The sequence below is a fragment of the Saimiri boliviensis genome, chromosome 17 (assembly GCF_048565385.1).
Source record: "Saimiri boliviensis isolate mSaiBol1 chromosome 17, mSaiBol1.pri, whole genome shotgun sequence".
NCBI classification, from domain to species: Eukaryota; Metazoa; Chordata; class Mammalia; order Primates; family Cebidae; genus Saimiri; species Saimiri boliviensis.
In genome coordinates, this window is record NC_133465.1 from 4,794,920 (window position 1) to 4,812,110 (window position 17,191).

Here is a 17,191-nt window from a genome sequence, read left to right on the forward strand (position 1 = left end):
ATTGATACTCCCTACTACCATCATATATGAGGCTGTTAATGCTCATCCAGTGTCTAAATGAATCACATACATTTTTCAGTTATACTTCATTACACTTTATAGGAAGAATTATATCCTATAAAGGTATTAATTGTTAATAAATTTGGTAATCTGAACAAGTCTTAAGATAAATCCCCTTCTAAATTTCAAGAAGCCACTGTATGGATTCCATGCAGAAAAAATCCCTCTGATAGAAAATGCAGAACAGGTATAAATGAGAGAAAACGCTGATTAGAGAAAGCCTTTAAGGCAGACGTGTAACATATTTTCAGCCTTTCAAAGGAAAAAATATATATATAATTAGTAGAGTAGGCTGGGCGCGATGGCTCACGCCTATAATCCCAGCACTTTGGGAGGCTGAAGCAGGTGGATCACCTGAGTTCAGGAGTTTGAGACCAGCCTGGCCAACATGGTGAGACCCCATCTCTACTAAAAATACAAAAAATTAGCCAGGCATGGTGGCAGGCACCTATAATCCTAGCTACTCAGGAGGGTGAGGCAGGAGAATCAAATGAACCTCAGAGGTGGAGGTTGCAGTGAGCTGAGATTACGCCACCGTACTCCAGCCTGGGCAACAAGAGCAAAACTCCGTCTCAAAAAACAAAAAAAGAAATAAAAGTGGAGGAGAATTCAACCTGCCTGCCTTCTTGCCTCTTTTTCTGTCTACCTCCTTAGCATCAAATCATGCATACTTTGAGCTGTGGTTAAAAGAAATGCACCTTGTTCATAATTGCCAACAGTTCACTAAGCACAAGACGCAATCGACGAGGTGAATCACTGTGTTCAAACTCTAACGTCAGTCCATGCTGAAGCTGTGATACCAGGATGCTCTCTCCACTGCCTCCTCCAAGTTTATGTCTAATGAAGCACAAACATGTAAAACAATTATGAGAACACTGGTATGAAAATAATTACCTAAAAATTATCTTTTATTGAAATAAGCTACAAAAGGACATATAAAATATTCCAAAATGTTCTGTTACTTCTCAAATGCTATTTAGTTTGCCTATGTGTTTCAGGAATTCATATCCTACATATAATACTCCACCACAACTGACAATTAACACTCACTTCCACTAATGGTGGCTTGCTACTAGATTCACAATGGGCAGGGAAGGACATAGCATCTGCCCAGATTCTTTGGGAATATCTTTTTTTTTTTTTTTTTTGAGACGGAGTTTCACTCTTGTTACCCAGGCTGGAGTGCAATGGCACGATCTCGGCTCACCGCAACCTCCGCCTCCTGGGTTCAGGCAATTCTCCTGCCTCAACCTCCTGAGTAGCTGGGTTTACAGGCACGCACCACCATGCCCAGCTAATTTTTTTTGTATTTTTAGTAAAGACAGGGTTTCACCATGTTGACCAGGATGGTCTCGATCTCTTGACCTTGTGATCCACCCACCTCGGCCTCCCAAAGTGCTGGGATTACAGGCGTGAGCCACCGCGCCTGGCTCTTTGGGAATATCTAAGCTTTAAAAGCCTCCTTGCCAGGCACGGTGGCTCACACCTGTTAATCCCAGCACTTTGGGAGGCTGAGGCGGGAGGATCACGAGGTCAGGAGAGCAAGACTATCCCGGCTAATACAGTGAGACACTGTCTCTACTAAAAATACAAAAAAAATAGCCAGGCATGGTGGTAAACACCTGTAGTCCCAGCTACTCGGGAAGTTGAGGCAGGAGAATCACTTGAACCCAGGAGGCAGAGGTTGCAGTGAGCTGAAATGGCGTCACTGCACTCCAGTCTGAGTGACAGAACAAGACTCCATCTCAAAAAAAAAAACCGGCCGGGCGCGGTGGCTCAAGCCTGTAATCCCAGCACTTTGGGAGGCCGAGGCGGGTGGATCACGAGGTCAAGAGATCGAGACCATCCTGATCAACATGGTGAAACCCCGTCTCTACTAAAAATACAAAAAAAATAGCTGGGCATGGTGGTGCGTGCCTGTAATCCCAGCTACTCAGGAGGCTGAGGCAGGAGAATTGCCTGAACCCAGGAGGCGGAGGTTGTGGTGAGCCGAGATCGCGCCATTGCACTCCAGCCTGGGTAACAAGAGCGAAACTCCGTCTCAAAAAAAAAAAAAAAAACCCCTCCCAAGAGGCCAAGACCAGTGGCTCATACTGGTAATCCCAGCACTTTGGGAGCTGGAGGCAAGTGGATCAAAGTGGATCACCTGAAGTCAGGAGTTCAAAACCAGCCTGGACAACATGATGAAACTCAATTTCTACTAAAAATACAAAAACTTAGCCGGACATGGTGACAGGTGCCTGTAATCCCAGCTACTCAGGAGGCTGAGGCAGGAGGATCGCTTGAACCTGGGAGGTAGACGTTGCAATAAACTGAGATCACACCATTGCACTCGAGCCTGCGCAACAAGAGTGAAACTCTGTTTCAAAAAAAAAGCCTACCAAGTGATTCCAATAAATCCCTCTAATCTAGGGGAAGTTACCCTATCTACTTCCCACTGAAAGTAACTGGCCTAGTGAGTTTAGCCCACATACAAGAGCACACTGCCAAATTTCTCTAGACAACATTTTATAAATGGAAGTCCAAAGATTCTAGAATTGTAACTATCAATAGAAAAGACCTAAGTAAAATGCCCTCCTAAGTAAAATTCTCATTCTCTCTTTTCTGCAGAGCTCTGAAAAATATTTGACTCCCCATTCTTTGGCAAATCCAAATCCATATATTACATAAAATAACATTACCTAAGCTGCTGTTCTTTGCTGGCATCTTGTTCTAAAGCATGAAAGTCCACAGACAGCAGTGCAACAATGGAGTTGACAGCTTCCACTCCAGAGAGAAGGCGAAGGATGAGTTTCTTATCCTGAGCCCAGCTTTGGCTCTGGTCAGCAGGTGCACAAAGTGCCATCCGTACCAAGCAGGGCAGGAGAAGTCTTAATTCTGGATCACTTAAAGATGCCAGGCGAACAACGTCCACCTTCTGCATTGCCTCAAAAGCAAAAGGGCTGACAAACTGCAGACTTGTACACTCAGTCATTATTACTATTGATCCTAATGGTAAAAATACAAATCAAAGTAGGAGTTTAACTTCCGCGTGTATGAACACCCAACTTTCTAAAAGCCCTCAAAAACGTGGTGTATCTTTAATAGGCCCCTATGTTGGCGATGTTTCTGGCACAATCAAGACAGGGCTTCTCTGTCTCCCTAGGTTTATACTGTCATCTGGAAAATGAGAAAGAAAACAGTATATTAATGACTCTTGCAGCCTCAGAAATCTTCTGCTCTAATACTCATATTTTACAAAGAAAGAATATGAAGCCCAGAGAGATGAAGTAACAGGCCCAAAGTAATATCACTAGTTAGAGGCACAATCCAAGGCTGAATACTCATCTACTAAAATCCCAGTCCAAGACTTTACTTTCTCCACTATATCAGTCACATAAGCGCCACAAAATGTAAACAAAATTAAGTGAACGGTCATCGTTAAGTGCTTTCTTTCATACCCCGATAGTTTCACGTTACTACCCGATATACGTAAAGAACTATTTGGCTTTTTCTCATCCTCATCAAGTCGCTGGAAACATTAGCAAATCACCTCCCTGGGCAGAAGCAATGCCAGATTGAAGGCTCTGGAGGCCACATCACTATCCTGTGTCCCCCTGTGTTCCTGGGCAGATGTGGGGGTGCTATATGGGAAAGACACGTCTCACTAGGGCGCTCCTCTGTCTCCAGGAGTCAGGAGTCTCCAGGTACAAAAAGGAAACAAACAAAAAGGTAGCTGGCCGGGCGCGGTGGCTCAAGCCTGTAATCCCAGCACTTCGGGAGGCCGAGGCGGGTGGATCACGAGGTCAAGAGATCGAGACCATCCTGGTCAACGTGGTGAAACCCCGTCTCTACTAAAAATACAAAAATTAGCTGGGCATGGTGGCGCGTGCCTGTAATCCCAGCTACTCAGGAGGCTGAGGCAGGAGAATTGCCTGAACCCAGGAGGCGGAGGTTGCGGTGAGCCGAGATCGCGTCATTGCACTCCAGCCTGGGTAACAAGAGCGAAACTCCGTCTCAAAAAAAAAAAAAAAAAAAGCCGTGGGTAAAAACTGCCTGGTTTCCAGGGAGGGGCCGGCTGATGGAGCGGAGGCGCCAAGACCTGTGTGCTCCTCCATCTCGCCCCGGTCGCAGCCAGAACCAACAAGTCCCTCCGGCTGAGCAAAGTCCGGCCACTCGCCCACACAGACCGAAGAACGCGCTGAGGCCTGAGAAGCGCACGCTTCGTACCTTAAGATCTACCCTCCAAGCCTGACGGAACCCCACACGGACTCCGCGTCCTAGGCGTGGGACGCGGCAGAAATCGAGAGCGCGGTCCGAAGTCGGGCCTAGGCGATCATCGGGAACCCCAAACCCTCGTTGTGCCCCGAGTCGACTCGGGGCACCGAGAACTCAGACGCCCGGACCAACCGGGTCGTCGATACGAACGGGGAAGGATGTGGGCACCGCACAGAGGCAGAAACGGGGCTGTAGGGACGCGAGAGCGGGAGACTTGTTCAACCCGCTCCCAGCACCTCCATTCATCGCCGGCGTCTGACTCCCGTCGGCCACCGTACCGGCCTGAGGGAGGGTGGCGGCGAGAGGAGCTCCGGGACACGTGTGCGCGTGCGCAGCCCCGCCCCTTTCTCCGCCCTTCTCGCCCGGCCCTACTTCGTCGCCAAGAATTTGGACATGTGGTTCCAGTCCCTATTCCGGAGCGTGCCAGTTCCTTCCTTTCAGACCAGCCACCGAGTCCCTCAGAACTGCAATTTCATCATCACTGGATTGCCACGGCATTCAAATGGCGGAACGTATGTTAAAATTGTTCCCACTGTTCTTCGACACTAGTGGTACCAAACTGTACCTGCCTGTACCTTCCCAACACCAAAACTCTAGAATCCCAGGATTTGTAGAAGAATTTTAAAAAATTATCTAACCCCGAGGCCGGGCGCGGTGGCTCAAGCCTGTAATCCCAGCACTTTGGGAGGCCGAGGCGGGTGGATCACGAGGTCAAGAGATCGAGACCATCCTGGTCAACATGGTGAAACCCCGTCTCTACTAAAAATACAAAAAATTAGCTGGGCATGGTGGCGTGTGCCTGTAATCCCAGCTACTCAGGAGGCTGAGGCAGGAGAATTGCCTGAACCCAGGAGGCGGAGGTTGCGGTGAGCCGAGATCGCGCCATTGCACTCCAGCCTGGGTAACAAGAGCGACACTCTGTCTCAAAAAAAAAAAAAAAAAATTATCTAACCCCAAACTTTCTTCCCCTCCTGACCTCACACGTCCGCGGTCAGAAGTTAAACACCTTCCTTTCAGGTTCTTAGCTTGGGGAGTGCCCGTAGAACCTTAGAGGAGCAATGCATGGGGATTCAGGAATTCTCTAGAATACGTTCAGAACTGAGTGCTCGGGACTTCTGGGAAGAGGGTCCAAAACTTTGAACAACTTCTTAAAAGAAGTCTGATCACCCAGGAAAGAACCACTAGTCTATATATGAAGAAACGCTAGTCTATGTATCTTTATCGAACTTGTTCCTAGTTCGATCAACGTGTATTTGGCATCTTCTGTTTACCAGTTACTGTGCTAGGAGCTGGAAATAAAAATATTTTACAGAGACATAGTACTTTATAACCTCTTTAAAAATAACGTCTAGGCCGGGCATGGCTCTCCCCTGTAATCCCAGCACTTTGGGAGGCTGAGGCAGGTGGATCACCTGAGGTCAGGAGTTCGAGACCAGCCTGGCTAACGTGGCTAAAACCCATCTCTACAAAAAATATTAAAATGAGCCCGGCATGGTGGCGGGTGCCTGTAATCCCAGCTACTTGGGAGGCTGAGACAGGAAAGTCACTTGAACCTGGGAGGCAGAAGTTGCAGTGAGCAGAGATCATGCCATCACACTCCAGCCTGGGCAATGGAGCAAGACTTCATCTCAAAAAAAAAAGGTTTGGCTTTCAACATAGATTAGCAAAGGAAGAAAAGAATTGTATGTTGTAACACTTCTCAAAATTTTTCCCACCTGACCCACAGTAATACGTTTCACATTTTGACCCAGAACAAACATATGTATATATCCACATACAAAAATAATATAAGTATGAATGCATAAATTTATATGCTATATAAACATGTAAATATATAACATATAAACCCACATTTACATGGAAACAAACATTTTGTACAATACACACTGCATGTTATCTATTCTATTTCTCTTTAAAAAAGCACTGATCACTGCACATTAAAAGTTGATTTCACAATCTATTAATGGGTTGCCAACTGTGCAGCATAGTCATTTTTAAGCTAATATATGAGATTATTGAACATTTTCTAGGCACTGTAATAAATGCTTTATATATATATTATCTGATTTAAACCTGTGAGGTAGGTAATATTATTTGCCTTTTGTAATCGTGGAAATTGAGAGAGGGTAAGCAATTTCGTCTCCATGGATGATCATGTCACAGGAAAAATGTGAAGACAATGCAAACATTGGTTTAAGGGATGAATGGGGGGCAGAATGTCGGTATGAACTAAGTGATTTTAAAGATCCTTTCTAAGGCCGGGCGCGGTGGCTCACGCCTGTAATCCCAACACTTTGGGAGGCCGAGGCGGGTGGATCACGAGGTCAAGAGATCGAGACCACCCTGGTCAACATGGTGAAACCCCGTCTCTACTAAAAATATAAAAAATTAGCTGGGCATGGTGGCGCGTGCCTGTAATCCCAGCTACTCAGGAGACTGAGGCAGGAGAATCGCCTGAACCCCAGGAGGCGGAGGTTGTGGTGAGCCGATATCGCGCCATTGCACTCCAGCCTGGGTAACAAGAGCGAAACTCTGTCTCAAAAAAAAAAAAAAAAAAAAAAAAAAAAGATCCTTTCTAACTCTAATTATGATCCTCTGTTCACTAATGGAGGAACAATATGCATATTCGGTATCTCCATCTTGGTCTAGGGAGAAACAGAAAATCACATCCAGCCTGAACAAGATGGCTGAAGTGTCACATAATGAGGGCTGACACTTCCTCCAAGTCCCCCTCTCCTTCTCTTCCAACACCTTCTGTTGCTCAAGCCAGAAACCTAAAAGTCATCCTAGACGCCAGTCTCTCCCCTTTGTATTAATTTACCAAAAATCTTTATAATCATTGAAACACTGTGATGTTTGCCAATAAAACTTTTTTTTTTTTTTTTTTTTGAGATAGAGTTTCACTCTGTCACCCAAGCTGGAGTGCAGCGGCACCATCTCTGCTCACTGCAACCTCTGCCTCCCAAGCTGAAGTGATCCTCCCACCTCAGCCTCCTGAGAAGCTAGGACTATAGGCGTGCGTCACCACACCTGGCTAATTTTTTTTTTCTTGAGGCAGAGTCTCACTCTGTCGCTCAGGCTCAAGTGCAGTGGTGCAATCTTGATTCACTGCAAGCTCCGCCTCCGGGGGTCAAGCAATTCTCCTGCCTCAGCCTCTCAAGTAGCTGGGATTACAGGTGCCCACCACCATGCCCAGCTAACTTTTTGTATTTTTAGTAGAGATGAGGGTTTCACCATGTTGGCCAGGCTGGTCTTGAACTCTTGACTTCAGCTGGTACACTCACCTTGGCCTCCCAAAGTGCTGGGATTACAGGCGTGAGCCATCATACCCGGCCTCTCTCTTTTTTTTTATTTTTGAAACAAGTTCTCAAAAAAAGAGTGGCAGTGCAGTGGCAAAATCTTGGCTTACTACAGCCTCAACCTCCTGGGCTCGGGTGATCCTCTCAATTCAGTCTTCCAAGTAACTGAGACTATGGTCATGTGCCACCACACCTGGCTAATTTCTCTATTTTTTGTAGAGACAGGGTTTCACCGTGTTGGCCAGGCTGGTCTCAAACTCCTGACCTCACCTCGGCCTCCCAAAGTGCTGGGATTATAGTGTCAGCCATGGTGCCCAGCCCAAAGACAGAATTTTATTTATTTATTTACTTTTTGAGGCAAGGTCTCATTCTGTCATCCAGGCCAGAGTGGCTCTATCTCAGCTCTCTGCAACCTCCGCCTCCCAGGTTCAGGCGATTCTCCTGCCTCAGACTACTGAGTAGCTGGGATTACAGGTGCCTGCCACCACGCCCAGCTAATTTTATTTTTTTTTTTAGACCAAGTCTTGCTCTTTCACCAGCCCGGAGTGCAGTGGCACAATCTCCACTCACTGTAAACTCCATCTCCTGGATTCAAGCAGTTCCCCCTGCCTCAGCCTCCTGAGTAGCTGGGACTACAGGCATGTACCACCACACCCGGATAATTTTGTTTTGTTTTGTTTTTGTTTTTGTTTTTTTTTTTGAGACAGAGTTTCGCTCTTGTTACCCAGGCTGGAGTGCAATGGTGCGATCTCGGCTCACCGCAACCTCCGCCTCCTGGGTTCAGGCAATTCTCCTGCCTCAGCCTCCTGAGTAGCTGGGATTACAGGCATGCACCACCACGCCCAGCTAGTTTTTTGGATTTTTAGTAGAGACGGGGTTTCACCATGTTAACTAGGTTGGTCTCGATCTCTCGACCTTGTGATCCACCCACCTCGGCCTCCCAAAGTGCTGGGATTACAGGCTTGAGCCACCGCGCCCGGCCTAATTTTGTATTTTTAGTAGAGACGAGATTTCTCCATGTTGCTCAGCCTCTCAAACTCCCGGCCTCAGGTGATCCACCCGCCTCGGCCTCCCAAAGTGCTGAGATTACAGGTGTCAGCCACTGTGCCAGCCTTTGATTTTCTTTCTTCATATAAACTCCTAACTGTCCTTTAAGTCTCACCTTTTAGTGTTCCCATGCTAAGAGACCTTTCCCTGACAAACCACCTACCCCTTCACTAATTAGGTATCCCTAGTCTATTCTCTCAAGACACCTTTTGCTTCCTTCAGCTATAGGACTTAACACATTATATTGTAATTGTTAGAACTTGTTTGTCTCGTCTCTCCCACTAAAAGTATTTTGAAAGCAGGGACCATATTTTTTTTTCTTTGCCAAAGGCACAGTATAGCACTTAACATTGTTTTGTTGAATTACTGATTCAAGCATGAAGATACCAAAATGCATAGTTTGCAAATCTTCTTCTATTCTGCAGATTGTCTGTTTATGCTGTAGATAGTTTCTTTTGCTGTGCAGAAGCTCTTTTTAATTAAATCCAGTTTGTCAAATTTTGGTTTGTTGTGATTAGTTTTGGCATCTTTGTTATAAAATCTTTGTTCCTATGTCCAGAATGGTATTGCCTAGGTTATCGTCCAGGATTTTTATAATTTTGGGGTTTACATTTAAGTCTTTAATACATCTTGAGTTGATTTTTTTTTTTTTTTTTTGAGTTGGAGTCTTGCTCTTTTGCCCAGCCTGGAGTGCAATGGAATGATCTCGGCTCACTGCAACCTCTGCCTCTCAGGTTCAAGTGATTGTCCTACCTCAGCCTCTCAAGTAGCTGGGATTACAGGCGTGTGCCACCATGCCCAGCTAATTTTTTTTTTTTTAATTGTTAGTAGAGATGAGGTTTCACCATGATGGCCAGGCTAGTCTTGAACTCCTCACTGTAGGTGATCTGCCTGCCTCAGCCTCCCAAACTGCTGGGATCACAGGCGTGAGCCACCATGCCCGGCCAAGTTGATTTTTTATATGATGTAATGTATGGGTCCAGCTTCAATCTTCTGCATATGACTAGTCAGTTATCCAGCACCATTTATTGAATAGGGAGTCTTTTCCCCATTGCTTGTTTCTGTTAGCTTTGTTGAAGATCAGATGGTTGTAGATGTGCGGCCTTATTTCTGGTCTCTCTATTCTGTTCTACTGGTCTATGTGTCTGTCTTTGTACCAGTACCATGCTATTTTGGTTACTGTAGCCCCATAGCATAGTTTGAAGTCAGGTAACATGATGCCTCCAGCTTTTTTCTTTTTGCTTAGCAAACCTTGGCAATTTGGGCTCCTTTTTGGTTCCATACAAATTTTACAATAGTTTTTTTCTAGTTCTGTGAATAATGTCATTGGTAGTTTGATAGGAATAGCACTGAATTTGTTAATTGCTTTGGGAATTATGGCCATTTTAATGACATTAGTTCTTCCTTTCCATCAGCATGGGATGTTTTTCCATTTTTTTGTGTCTTCTGTGATTTCTGACAAGTGTATAATATCCAGCATCTCTAAGAAACTTAAAAAAAACTTTACAAGAGAAAGATAGTCCCATTAAAAAGGGGGCAAAGAATATAAACAGCCACTTTTCAAAAGAAGACATACATGCAGCCAACAAACATGAAAAAAGCTCAATATCACTGAGCATTAGAGATATGCCAATTAAAACCACAATGAAATATCTCACACCAGTCAGAATGAGTATTTTAAAAAGTCAAAAAATGATGCTTACTTTGGGAGCATATATGCTACAATTACAACAATACAAAGAAGCTTAGCAATTTTTTTTTTTTTGAGACAGAATCTCGCTCTGTCGCCCAGGCTGGAGTGCAGTGGCACGATCTTGGCTCACTGCAACCTCCACCTCCCGGGTTCAAGCGATTCTCCTGCCTTAGCCTCCTGAGTAGCTGGGATTACAGGTGCGCACCACCACGCTGGGCTAACTTTTGTATTACAAAGAAGGGAACAACAGACAGTAGGGTAGACTTGATGGTAGAGGGTCGGTGGGGTGGTGGAAGGAGGATGAAGATCAGGAAAAATAACTTTGGAAACTAGGTTTAATACCTGTGTGATTCGAGGTCGAGAGATCGAGACCATCCTGGTCAACATGGTGAAACCCCATCTCTACTAAAAGTGCAAAAAATTAGCTGGGCATGGTGGCACGTGCCTGTAATCCCAGCTACTCAGGAGGCTGAGGCAGGAGAATTGCCTGAGCCCAGGAGGCAGAGGTTGCGGTGAGCCGAGATCGCGCCATTGCACTCCAGCCTGGGTAACAAGGGTGAAACTCCGTCTCAAAAAAAAAAAAAAAAAAAATACCTGTGTGATTAAATAATCTGCAAAACAAACACCCATGACACAAGTTTATCTATATAACAAACCTTCACATATACCCCCAAACCTAAAAGCTAAAAAAAAAAAAAGATGGAATTTTACTAAATAACCTGCTGAATGTTCCTTCTCATAATCAGTTTATCAACACTGTCAAAATAAAAGATGAGATTAGCCGGGCGCAGTGGCTCTCGCCTGTATTCCCAGCACTTTGGGAGGCCAAGGCGGGTGGATCAAAAGGTCAGTTCAAGACCAGCCTGACCAGCATGGTGAAACCCCGTCTCTACTAAAGATACAAAAATTAGCTGACCATGGTGGCTCTCACCTGTAATCCCAGCTACTCAGGAAGCTGAGGCAGGAGAACTGCTTGAACCCAGGAGGTGGAGGTTGCAGTAAGCCGAGATCTCACTACTGCACTCCAGCCTAGGCAACAGAGCGAGATTCCGTCTCAAAAAAAGAAAGAAACACACACACAGAGTCGCTACAAGGTTAGCAACACACACGTGTGTTGCTAACCTTGTAGCATATGACCTTGTAGCATATGAAGAATGTCCGCACCTTGATACAATAAGTTGCATAATCAGTGTATTTGGTTTCTAGATCACTGTGCTTTTTTTTTTTCCAGTCTCTAAAAAATACTTAAATTTGGTTTGTTAAGTTTATTTTAGAAATTATAATTTTTGTTTATATTAATTTGAATTCTATCTTATTGAAATCTTTCCAGTTAGAAGGAGGTTCTAATATTCACATGTTCTAATGCTTTGTTTATTGTACAACAGCTAAATTTGGAGATACATAAAGCCTTGTTTTCTCTGTGTGGTTCAGCTACTTTCCATTTGGTATTACACACTCAAATTTACATTTATCAAAATTGCCATTTTATTAAACATTTTCACGCACAGTAGATTCAGGTTGTGTCTGAAAATATCTCGTGCTTTTTTGATTTTACTGAATTTAAAAGGATTAATCTGGGCAGACATTATGAAGAAGAAAGGTTGCGTTTAATATATTTTTTGAACTTTGTAGGACAAAACATAGCTGGTTAACCTTGAAATGACTGTTGTACCATGGTTGTGCACATGCTTCAGAATCATATGGAAGAGAATATTCCTACTTGCAGTAGTACATCAAAGGAATGAATGGTGGACTCTACTATTCATGTTTTGAAACATAAATGTTCATTTTAAAGCAATTGCCATAGTAGATAAAAACCTGAACTTTCATTGGATTTTTGTTAATTTTCCTCATTTTGGATTATGTGCACTACCATAGCTATATCAGTTTGATACAGTATTGAAAAATTATCAGTTATATTTTGCTGTTTATGATCTATTTTTAGATTAGGATTAAAATGGATTTAAGGCCGGGCGCGGTGGCTCAAGCCTGTAATCCCAGCACTTTGGGAGGCCGAGGTGGGTGGATCACGAGGTCAAGAGATCGAGACCATCCTGGTCAACATGGTGAAACCCCGTCTCTACTAAAAATACAAAAAATTAGCTGGGCATGGTGGTGCGTGCCTGTAATCCCAGCTACTCAGGAGGCTGAGGCAGGAGAATTGCCTGAACCCAGGAGGCGGAGGTTGCGGTGAGCCGAGATCGCGCCATTGCACTCCAGCCTGGGTAACAAGAGCGAAACTCCGTCTCAAAAAAAAAAAAAAAAAAAAAAAATGGATTTAATCCATTTTTAAGGCTGTGTGAATTTTTAAAAACTATTTGCAACATGGATTTTCACAGAGATTAAACCAATTAAACTTATCATTAGCAGTCTTGAGCACACGTTCATATAGTCAATGTAAAAATACACTAATGAGTATTTGGTAAATCTCAGTAGGCTTTTACCATTAGCATAATTTTGTGTTGTACAATTAAGTTACAGTTACATCTCTAATTTTGGATAATATTCATTGGTTAACGATAAAGTGACAAAAGCTAAAAAAAAAAAAAAAAAAAAGAAAGAAAATATGAGACTGATTCCAGTTACTCTCTTTTAGGTATGTACTGCATTGTTATTCATATCACTTTGGAGGACTTGTCCAGCTAATTATGTTCATACAAGTGTGTTTCCAAATAGATTGAAGGCTTGAGGTCACAGGTTTGTATCTTTCTTTTCTTTTTTTTTTTTTTTTGAGACAGGGTCTCACTCTGTCACCCAGGCTAGAGTGCAGTGGCTTGATTTCCATGCCCGGCTAGAGATTTGTATCTCATAACTAGTGTATAGAAGATTATTTTATTGTACAATCAATGTTTTAGTAAAATTATGCCAGCTTCTAATTAACTTTTTGGAAAAGTCAAGTAAATTTGTTAGAATTTCTGGGTGACAGAGCGAGACTACGTCTTGAAAAATAATAATTTCTGGGACCTACATTGAAAAAAACTAAAACTAGGAAAGTTGCTCATTTTCACATCAGCACCACCTTTCCATTTCCCACACCATTTCTGAAATCATATCTGCAAGTTCGTTCAGCACCCAAGATGTAATTCTTGTGGATCCAGAGACTTGAGCAACTAACCAGCTCCTTGAAATCTGTTAACTGTCTCTGGTTTGAATTCCATCATAAGCTTGTTACTTAGAGCTAGAAGACAAGCTGAGCCGGGGGCGGAGGGGTGGGGCTGGGGACAGAAGGGAGGTAAAGGTCTAAATCCTTTTTTTTTTTTTTTTTTTTCTTTTTTTGAGACGGAGTCTCCCTCTGTCACCCAGGCTGGAGTGCAGTGGCTTCATCTTGGCTCACTGCAACCTCGGCCTCCTGGGTACAAGTGATTCCCTTGCCTCTCAGCCTCCTGAGTAGCTGGAACTACAGATGCCTACCATCACGCCCAGCTAAATTTTTTGCATTTTTAGTAGAGACGGGATTTTACCATGTTGGCCAGACTGGTCTTGAACTCCTGACCTCAAGTGACCCTCCCACCTCAGCCTCCCAAAATGCTGGAATTACAGGCATGAGCCACTGTACTCAGCCAGGTCTAAACACTTTTTGTGTCTTATCCATCCTTACTCTTACTGCAACATATTTAAAAGTCCTTTTTGTTGTCTTTAATCGTCCACCTATTATGTTCACGTTTCCAAGTAGATGTTCTCTTGTAAGCCTTAGTTTATTCTGAATTTGGCTCTTCTAGAGAGCGTATGTATTAAACAATCATCTCTCACGCTTTAATAATTTTTTTTTTTTTTTTGAGACACACTCTTGCTCCATAGCTCAGGCTGGAGTGCAGTTGCATGATGATGACCCACTACAGCCTCAACTTCTTAGGCTTGAGTGATACTTTATAATTTTCAAAGGTATTTTTTTGCAATTTCCTTTGAGGTTCACAAAGCTGGTTAGAAAGGTATGGTTATCGTGTTCATTGACAAACGAACAACTTGCAACTTCAAGACGTTAAGTGTTTTGACTGAGTTCACAAATGTGGCAAACCTAAGAATATAGGAATCCTAACCCAATGATCCTAAACTATTTCGAATATTAAAACAAGAGTCCAAAGTAATCAGAATTTTTTAACTTCATTTAAATTATTTGCAAAACATGCTTCAGCCAAGTTCTGTAGTTTGAGGTGTTTTATCACAAAAAGTCAATTCAAAAATGTTTTTATTAAAAAATATTCAAGGTTGGCCAGGCGTGGTGGCTCACACCTGTAATCCAAGCACTTTGGAGGCCAAGGTGGGCGGATCACCCGAGGTCAGGAGTTCAACACCAGCCTGACCAACATGGTGAAACCCCGCCTTAAAAAAAAAAAAATTCAAGGTGACCAGGCACAGTGGGTCACACCTGTAATCCCAGCACTTTGGGAGGTCAAGATGGGAGGATTGCTTGAGGCCAGAATTTCAAGACCAGCCTGGGCAACATGGCGAGACCTCCGCCTCCACACAAAACACAAAAATCAGCTAGGTGTGCTAGTACACACCTGTAGTCCTGACTACTCAAGAGGCTGAGGTGGGAAGATTGCTTGAGCCCAGAAGACTGAGATTAGAGTGAGCCATGATGGTGCCACTGCACCCCAGCCTAAGCGACAGAGGAAGACCCTGTCTCTTAAAGTTTTTTAAAAAAAATATTTAAGTGCCTTACTCCAATGCTAGGTGTTGTGTTGGACTCTGAAGATACAATGATGTGCAAAATAGACCTACTTTCTGCCCTCATAGAGTTGTCTGAAGACAAATAATTATAGCTCAGGCAGAGTGGCTCACGCCTGTAATCTCAGCACATTGGGAGGCTGAGGCAGGTGGATCACCTGAGATCAGAAGTTCGAGACCAATCTGACCAACATGGTGAAACCCTATCTCTACTAAAAATACCAAAAAATTATTAGCCAGGCAGGGTGGCAGGCGTAATTTCAGCTACTTGGGGAGGCCGAGGCAGGAGAATCGCTTGAACCTGGAGGCGGAGGTTGCAGTGAGCTGAGACTGCGCCACTGCACTCCAGCCTGGGCAACAAGAGCGAAATTCTATCTCAAAAATAAATAAATAAATAAATAAATAAATAATCATCATACAATTATAAACTATGAAAAACACTACAGGCCAGGTGAGGGTGGCTCACACCTGTAATCCCAGCACTTTGGGAGGCCAAGGTGGGCAGATCACGAGGTCAAGAGATCAAGACCATCCTGGCCAACATCGTGAAACCCTGTCTCTACTAAAAATGCAGAAAATTAGCTGGCATGGTGGCACATACATGTAGTCCCAGCTACCTGGGAGGCTGAGGCAGGGGCAGAATCACCTGAACGCAGGAAGTGGAGGTTACAGACAGCCAAGATCACACCATTGCACTCCAGCCTGGGTGACAGAGTGAGACTCCATCACCAAAAAAAAAAAAAACCCAAAAAAACCCCCAAAAAACAAAAAGAAACAAAAACCACTACGAAGTCTCCATCTAGGGTATTATGAGTGTGTAACAAGGGAGCCTGATCTGAAGCAAGGGTGTATATGGAAATCAAGTGGAGGCTTTAAGGCAAAAAATACCCATGTGGCTTTCAAGGAACTCAAATGACTAAAAAGCCAGGAGGAAAACAGAGAGAGGCCCATTTTGAGTCTGTATTCATCTTTAGGGCAAGCAGCAGCCACTAAAGGTTTTCAGCTACCAAGGACCACAGATCAGATAGGAGTACCTGTATATTGCAATGGTCCACTCAGATAAGGTAGTTTTATCTACTACATGGCAATGGATAATGCTAATTTAGATGAAGACCAGGAGAGCAGAAATAGAAATGAACATATTTGATAGTCAATACACAAAACTTTGATAGTTTTTGATGAATGGTTACAAGGAAGTTTATGGTTTGCACAACAGGATAGACTGTAGTGCTGTACAGTGGCAAGGGACAAATGGTTGTTCTCTAGGGACCAAGTCGTTTTTGTAGACGATTGTTGGTTTTAGTGATGAGCTCTGAACAAAAAGAAATGACAAAACCAAGACTTAAACTCAGGCATTCTGAATCCAAGTCTGTAAGACATTATGTGGCTTGGACACATGGCATGATCCGAATTTATCACTTAAGATTTTTTTTTTTCCTCTGTAGTAGATAGTAGCAAAATAAGGAAGTCTTTAAAGCATCAGCCTTTAAACTTTTTTTTTTTTGTTTTTGAGACAGGGTCTCCCCCTGCTGCCCAGGCTGGAGTGCAGTGGCACAATCTCGGCTCACTACAACCTCTGCCTCCTGGGTTCAAGCGATTCTCAGCCTCCCAGTAGCTAGGGTTACAGGCACATGCCAACACAGCCTGGCTAATTTTTGTGTTTTTAGTAAATACGGGGTTTCACCATATTGGTTAAGATGGTCTCGAACTCCCAACCTCAGATAATCTGCCTGCCTCAGCCTCCCAAAGTGCTGGGATTTCAGGCATGAGTCACTGTGCCCAGCCTAGCCTTTAAGCTTTACAAAAGGCCATTCTTGACAGTTCTGCTGGGTTGCTCTAGAGAGAAAAGACAAAACAAACGCAGCTCTTAACAGTATCAGTTTCTATTAACCTCAAGCAAAATTTCTGATTATAGCTATAGTACTCCAAGAGTAAAGGTTCTTAATCTTCAATCCAGGATTGATAATTCCCCTACAGTAGACAGGAAGATGTTAGCAAAAGCAGAATAACAGAATAGACACTTCAGGAGTACATTCAAGACAGATTTAGCCAGGTTTGGCAGCTCAGGCCAAGGCGAGAGGATGGCCTGAGGCCACAAGTTTGAGACCAGCTCAAGCATAGTAAGATCCCATCTCTACAAAAAATTTAAAAATTAGCCAGGCATGGT

General features: G+C 43.7%; 1 protein-coding gene and 1 long non-coding RNA gene across 2 annotated transcripts in view; one reads left to right on the forward strand and one right to left on the reverse strand.

Moving 5' to 3' along the window:
* INTS2 (integrator complex subunit 2) overlaps positions 1-4,589 on the reverse strand; it is a 63,843-nt gene extending 59,254 nt beyond the window's left edge. Inside the window, exons 1-3 of the mRNA XM_039476859.2 lie at positions 4,270-4,589; positions 2,742-3,219; positions 759-897 (exon numbers count right to left, since the gene is read on the reverse strand). Of these exons, the coding sequence (XP_039332793.1) occupies positions 759-897; positions 2,742-3,034 (432 nt within the window). The 5' untranslated portion in view covers positions 3,035-3,219; positions 4,270-4,589. The remainder of the gene's footprint in view (positions 1-758; positions 898-2,741; positions 3,220-4,269) is intronic.
* Positions 4,590-4,690: 101 nt separating this feature from the next.
* The window catches only part of LOC141581779 (uncharacterized), a 29,111-nt gene continuing 16,610 nt past the window's right edge, over positions 4,691-17,191 (forward strand). Inside the window, exons 1-2 of the long non-coding RNA XR_012514511.1 lie at positions 4,691-4,829; positions 12,953-13,053. This is a non-coding gene — a long non-coding RNA (uncharacterized LOC141581779). The remainder of the gene's footprint in view (positions 4,830-12,952; positions 13,054-17,191) is intronic.